General features: G+C 33.2%; 1 protein-coding gene across 1 annotated transcript; it reads left to right on the top strand.

Annotated features, from left to right (window-relative positions):
- Positions 1 to 5,262: 5,262 nt before the first annotated feature.
- Positions 5,263 to 5,874, top strand: LOC110097651 (transcriptional regulator SUPERMAN-like). Its single transcript, XM_020824157.1, has one exon. The coding sequence runs from the start codon at positions 5,263 to 5,265 to the stop codon at positions 5,872 to 5,874; it is 612 nt and encodes a 203-aa protein (XP_020679816.1).
- Positions 5,875 to 7,537: the final 1,663 nt, after the last annotated feature.

Here is a 7,537-nt window from a genome sequence, read left to right as displayed (position 1 = left end):
GAGCGCTCACGGGGAAAACCTAGAAAATTTTTTGAATAGACCTAAATGTTACTTGTCATTGTAAGTTGAACCTTGAAGAAACTTCTAATTTGGTCATGCTTGTACATCCTTAGATGCATGTATGAAGATTATAGTGATTTTTTTTTTAGAGTTTCATGTATATATTTATAATTAGAAAGTCCACTCCCCCTCCTCCATGAAACCAACTACAACCTATGACCTTCCCCTATGCTTATTTATATTTTGGTTGCTATTATCTCCATTTAAATGGTTGAAAAGCATGCAACATATATCCTTTGTCGAATGAAATCTTGTTTGATAAAAAATCTTCTTCACTGAGGTGGGCATGATGGCTAAACCTAAGACTAACTTGGTGCATGACTCTTAATTCTTTGGTGAGTTTATTTCATAATCTATGTGCTTAAATGTTTTTTTTTTTTTTTTTCTTTCTTCCTTTCTTCTTTGGAATTATCTTACCCACAATATTATATAATCTAGAGTTTAGCAATCGATTATTTCCACTACATACAAAAGGTCCCTCCTTTTTAAGCTTACTCAAAACGACCTAAAATATATTCACCTCTCATACACGCTATAATCTCTCTCCATAAACCCAAATGTCCCTTCTTGTGTTCCTCCACTTCATATAGAAGCCTCAACTTCACTCACACCATCAATCAATTCTAATTATGATTACATATTAACATCCAAAAAATAAAAAATATAAAAGAAAATTATCATAGGAAATAAAAGAAAATCGTAATATATTATACATTAATAAAATTAAAAATATATATTTACTCCATATATATAATGAACACATCACTCTTTTATATCACTGAAAAGAAGTTAATTTTGTGAGAGAAATTAACTCAGAAAAGAAGTTCACAGGTTCCTCTATCATGCCTTCCTCATAGAACTCCTATGAGGTCTTCCTCATAAGAATTCTACTGTCCATGGCATTTGAAGAGACAGGCTCACTAATTATGATCCCTCTCTCTCTCTCTCTCTCTCTCTCTCTCTCTCTCTTGCATGGCCAATCAAACCTAATCCCGATTCATGTTACAGATTCCGTTTCCCTTACTACTCATTATTCACAGGCCGTAATAATGGCTAAATCCAAACCCTGAAGTGAAATAGTATAAATAAAGAACACTACTTATACCTACTGTCATATATACTCATGCACCAAGGTGGCAAATTTCCTGTGTCTCAAGGCCCAGTTCAGTGACTTTGAGAGCAGAAAGTGTTAGCAAACTACAAGCAGCCATGGTGGAGTGATGGCAAAGAAAACCCTAATATCTGCAGGGAAACAACTGCAGTTTAGTACATGCTGCCCTAATAAAGTCTGCCTCCTTTTAGTAAACAATGGGTCCATGCAATTGGGCATCTTTGTCTCCAAATCTAAGCCTGGTTTTTGGTCTAAGCCTGGTTTTTGGTAGATCTTTTCTTCCTTTTTCTGTCACTTCAGAAGAAAGTTGGTGTCTCAGTTTCTCTTTTCAGTTCTTTAGCTGACTTCTTAATGGCGAAGAGATGGGATTGTTTTGGATTTCCTTGTTTTTCTTCATTTCTTTGTTCATAATCTCTTGGAAAGGTGGAGTTATTGTGCTCCATAAGTTGTTATGATGATTTTTTTTGTATATAGGCTGTTATTGATTACCTGTTTTTCTTTTTTGTGTTCAATCATTTCTTTTTCCTTTTTTGTGTTGCAGTATTGGTATGGGAGATTCTATTGTATTATTTTGGAATCATCGAACATCAGCAGATGATAAAACTTCTTGTAATTAGTTTAATCTTCTAGCTAGAAGTTTCTTATTTTTTTCAGAAATAAAGAACATTTCATTGCCCATTTCATGGAAAATTGTTATGCCTGGACCCGGACAGCGTTCGGAGATCAATCAAAATGTTCTACATCACCCTTTTGCACGGTACCGCTAACATGGTTGCACCTGATTCGCCTCCGGACGTACACAGAGTTGCGTCCAGCATCTGCACAAAATAATTTCTCCAATTCATGACCGTTTGTGGATTAAATTTAAACAAAGATGAAATAACCATAAAATCTATCATCTTTGAGAACCAAAAACCTATTACATATAAGTTTAAATTTTTTTTACTTTTTTTCTAGTAGAATCAAAATCATAATCTTCAAAATTAATTCTGATTATACTTATTAAAGAATTTTGTGGGAATAAATTATTTTCAAGCCAAAATAAAATGGTAAGAAATGCAATATTCTTAATTTTCAGGAAATACTTTGAGCACTTGTTTGCGACATCTTAGCAAACAGAAAAAGCAAACATATTTCCTTGTTGAGAGTTGTGAGAAGTCAGGTCTGCTAAATCATGGAGATTAACTTTTATTGATCAATCTTAAGTTCAAGGGCAGGGTTTCAAAGGTATTAGCATTTATGAGTTATTTTTGGTTGCCCTAATTTTTCTTCATAAATAAGAATCATATCTTGTATGAGAAATAATGACTGCAATCATCTAACTACAATCAAAATCATAATGACATCAACAAGATGTCATCATCAATAAATACATTAAAAAAATTCGTTTGTATTTTTTTTTTGTGTGCTTAGATCTTCTTTTTTTTTATTTTTTTATTTGTATTAAGTTTTCGATCACGCTGCTCATCTTGATATGTTAGTTAGGAGCTTTGGTTATTAATCAAGAGGCCTTGGGTTCCAATCCTCATTGCAACAGTCGTCCTAAAACTGCTGCAAGGAAAAAAGTAGCGGTTATAACTGCCGATATATGTTGAAATTTGTGTTGTGATAGTTCTATTTTTTTGGTATAGTGGGCATACGTATGTGATGTGCGTGCGAGTTTTCTTTAATCGACTTAAATATCCTCACAAAAAACACAAAACCTATTCCAATCACAGTTGATTTTAATGTTTTTAAGAATAAATCTTGTTCTTACATGACAAAAGTGTGCTGCCCAAATTCTGCTTGTCCAGTGGGGAAATCTTTGTTCATCCATCTATGAATGAAAAGGCGAGAAAGAAACTAAGACAGGGAATATATCTATAGAGAAGAACTTTAATATCAACATCGTACTATCATGTCTAGCTTTGAAAGCTACCAAGATGCTGAACCACTTGCATCAACGATAAGACATAGTCCAAAGGAAAACTTTTCAATCATAATTAATTAACAAATTAAAACTACTAAACTCTTAATTAATTTATATAATAATTCGTTATCATTGATTTCTAAATGTTTCTGAACATTCCCAAATCTGAAATCCTAAATGTTTCACTTCAAAAACAAAATCTAAGAACGTCCAAACATCTCAAAAAATGTTTAATGAACTTAATTACATTTACTCACTTCTGAAGGCAACGTTTGGATGCTAAGAATTTAAGTAAAAGCGAAGAAACAGTTAAAAAAAACTCATATCAGAATCAATAGATTCATAACAAAATATTGGAATTATTCCATCTCATTCATTAACTTGCCTACAATCCAATTAAGCAAACCTGGTTAGCGTTCGGTAACAGTTATTTTCCTTCAGAAATATAGAACAAAAATTTAAGCTTCGTTTTGGACGGCTTTCTTTCTGCTTCTTAAAGTAGTTTTTTAGTATAAAATTTTTTAATTTTATACTAAAATATAGCTTTAAGAATCAGCCGTCCCAAACAAAACCTTAATTAAATTTCATATACTATTTTAGCTCCCTCATTATTGATGATTAAGACATACAACTTTGGAAAAAGTTAATGAAATAAAATGATAATGAAACATCAACAAGTGTTGACTAATGCACCAACAGAACTAATAATGCTTACATGTCAACATCAATGTCTCTCTCAGACTTACCCAATTAACAACATAATATAATCATTAAGAACTTAATGATTCCTATCAAACCAAGAATTAAGTAGAAATTAATCAAAAAGATGTGCATTAAATTCTCTGTGAAGTGGAGATGGAAGGATCATCGCAAATATTAATTCATCATGCAGAAAGTGCTGCAATGGCCAAGCTGTGCCCATTCCTCTCACGTGCAGAGCAAAGGTAACTGAGCTCGATCTCTTCTCTCACTAGTTTGCAGGAAAATAAAGAGCCATAGAGAGGAGACCAAGTATGGAAAAGAGCATAAGGTTGCAGGAAACCGCTTCCTCTTCTGTTATGCCCTACCCTTTTAAAGAAACAGACATTTGCAGCAGGTGCCGCGAATGGGATTTTCAGCTTCGGGGTTAGAGTTTGATGCCTACTTTCTCCTTCTCCAATTACTCCCTTCACTATCAAAATTTTAAGTTATTGTCATACATTTTTGAAAAGGTTGGATTATTTTGTGTGAGTTTTAGTCATATTTATCCTTAAAAATATGATTAAAATTAGCGGATTTCAGTATTAATTTAACCACATTGGTTTTTTTTTTAAGAGGAAGAGTGACTAAAGAGTTTTAATTAATGATTATTTTAATACAATGTAGCTTATTATGGCCACGTTTGGTATGGCTTTCTTACTGCTTCTCAAAATGACTTTTTAGTATAAAAATTAAAATTTGTATACTAGAAAGTTGTTTTAAGAAAAGCATCAAGAAAGCCGTCCCAAACGAAGCCTAAAAGAGTTATTTTAGTTACAAATATCTATGGGAACAAAATTACTCTTCTTAAAATTGAAAAAAAAATATAAAGTAAAAATATAACTAATAAAATCATTTTAATTACTAGCATTTTTTTAGAAAAATAATATAATCGAGAGTTATTAATATTGGAGCAATGCTTCTAGCTCATCCATGAAATATATTTTCAGCACATATAAGATGAGATTGTGGACTATAATTTCACATTCTTTCTTGATGTAGAATTTAAAGATAAATGCTTATATGTCTTTTGACAAAAAATCTTTTACTATTTAGAAAAAAAATATTAGTTACCTCAGTCAAATTAATATATTTTGAACAACAAACTTTTTTTTTTACATCTATGACATTTCGAATGAATAAATGTGTAGAAAATATGATAATTTTAGAATATTTAAAGCCATATTTCTCAATATCTAATCACACTACCCAACAAAAAGTGTGGCTATAACTCAAATATTCTACTAGTGCCCTCAGTCTCCTTCAGTTGAGATATTACCTACATCAAAGTCTCACAAGTCTGTACTATGATCACAGTGGTCCTCAGGTGAGTGAAGGAGCCAAGTATCTACCACCATCCTCTTCTCTTTTCTAAGATTTCAGTGAAAAGCATTTCCTTCATCAGCTTCCACAAGTTAAGCTTAGTTCAACACAGAGTTCATCCATGGAGAAACATAGAGAAAAATACAGCAGCATCAGCGAAAACAACTACAAAGTAAGTAGAGATCAGCAAGTAATGAGGTATGGGAGAACTTTTCTTGGAAGAGGAGATCCTTCCACAGCTGTGGGGTTCTCATGGCCTCCAAGATCTTACACTTGCAGCTTCTGCAAGAGGGAGTTCAGATCAGCTCAAGCTCTTGGCGGGCACATGAATGTTCATAGAAGGGATAGAGCTAGACTTAGGCAGTGTTCCCCTCCATGGGAGCATCCCTCTCCTTCAAACCCTAACCCTAACATTAAACCTAACCCTAACCCTAACAATGTGCCTAACCTTAACATGCCACCACCTTCTTTAAGTGCTAGAGATGACAAGCCTTCCTCAGTTCTCTACACATTCCCTTCCTTGATTTCTCCCCATACTTTCCCTCTTTCTTCTAATTCTTCTTTGTTTGGGGTTAGAGAGTGGAGGAACTTCATAGAGGAAGGTGGAAGGAAAGATGGAAGGGTTATGAGGGAGGAGACAGAGGTGATGAAGTTGAGCTTGGATGTGGAAGTTGATTATGGAGATTTGGATGGTGGAAGCTTGGATTTGGAGCTTAGACTTGGGTATACCTAGAGTTGCACTGTACTTTTTCACTGTTCTTGCCTCCTTCATCTTCACTTGTAATTCCTACTTTTCTGTGTTGATTTGCTGATAGCTATTAGCTAGCTAGCTTGCACTGTAATGTCTAGTATGGTTTAGCTTTCTAATGAATATTATTGGAATATTAATGCTTGCTTGTATGAAATTATGAGCATGAATATTTATTGCTTTGGCATTGTGTTATTCCTATTCTAGTGAATCACTTCATGATTACTGAGAGTAAGCTTTCCTCTAATGAAAAACAATATATATATATGTACAAAACTTCGTTTTTTTTTTCTTACTGAATCATTCATACGACATTTTCATTTTTTTAATTAAATTCATTTTGTTACTGTCTAATAACCTTTCAATAAATTGCTAAGTTTATGTAGATTAATACTGTAGAAGGTATATTAAATTTTTGGAGTAAATACAAAAAGGCTCTTAATATTTCATCACATTTTGATTTGATTGTGCCTTATTATTCTTTTTTCCTTCTTTAATGTTGAGAAATACTGTATGATGAAATGTTTCTAATTTCACACAATTTATTACTATACTTTGTTTATGCCCCTTTTCTTGATCTTCTATTTAAATATGGATCTTTTTTCTTTATTATTTTTAGGTGTAACATATGTTCATCTTAATATTTTATTTTTTCACACTGAAATTAATTATTAATCTTGATTAGCTATTAACACTCAAAATTTCTTTTCTAATTATTATTATTTTGGAAAAGAACTTCGAAGTCTCTAGAATATTCCAAATCACGCAATACTCTTCTAAAGCCTCTTTTTTAATCAATCAAACCTTCCTCTAAAAGTTATATGCCATCCCTTTAACTATGCAAGATATAATGTAATTCAACCTATACCACTTAAGTAATACTTAATTATTACGCATTGCTAACTTAATGTGAATTTTAGAATCATTAAAATTGCATATAATATGCACAATTTTAGTCAGCCAAACTTTATATCCTTATCTTCTAAAAGATTCTTATGTTATTCTAACTTTTCATTTGCTTTAAAAGAAATTTCATTTATCAAAAGCATATATTCTAATAGTTTACGCCAACTTGGTTCAATTTCTTTTAATGCCAACTCGGATCACATTTGAGCTCATTAAATTAAATTTGATATAAATTATTTAAAATTTAATGAGCGGACATTCCATTCTATTTGAATCCCTTTTAGGTCAAACATAAATTTGACCTATTGATGTGATATTATGATACACATGAGACATCATCTCACGAAAAACCCTAGCCGCCTCGTCTGTGCTTCTGGGGCGATTCGGAGGCTATTTCGCTGCTGCGCTGCTTGGGGCTCTTCGTTTTCGTACCGATTTCTCTTCCTGCCTTCTAAGTTTCATCCCTTCGTTGGTAAACTCGTTCCTTTCTCTTGCCCCTTTTTTTCGGTGGTTTCTCTATTTTTTTCCCTTGTTCCTTCGACCTGGAGCTTCTTGGCGGTTTATGTTTGTTTAGTGCTCTCGTTGGGTGGGGGGGCGATGACGTCTCCGACGTCGTCTACCCCGGTTGTACCTCCGGTCCTTACTGGTAAAATCCGATCTTTTAAGGATGTGGTTTCCGGTGGCTCGTCTTCTACGGTTTCGAAAGTCCAGTTTGTGCATTCTTCTTTTAAAGGTTGTCCTG

Source organism: Dendrobium catenatum, unplaced genomic scaffold (assembly GCF_001605985.2).
Source record: "Dendrobium catenatum unplaced genomic scaffold, ASM160598v2 fragScaff_scaffold_1338, whole genome shotgun sequence".
Classification (NCBI taxonomy): domain Eukaryota; kingdom Viridiplantae; phylum Streptophyta; class Magnoliopsida; order Asparagales; family Orchidaceae; genus Dendrobium; species Dendrobium catenatum.
This window is presented reverse-complemented; position numbering and strand designations above follow the sequence as displayed.

What these genes read in the sequence shown, in the direction of transcription:
- LOC110097651 (XM_020824157.1), top strand. Translation starts at nt 5,263, where the DNA reads ATGGAGAAACATAGAGAAAAATACAGCAGCATCAGCGAAAACAACTAC.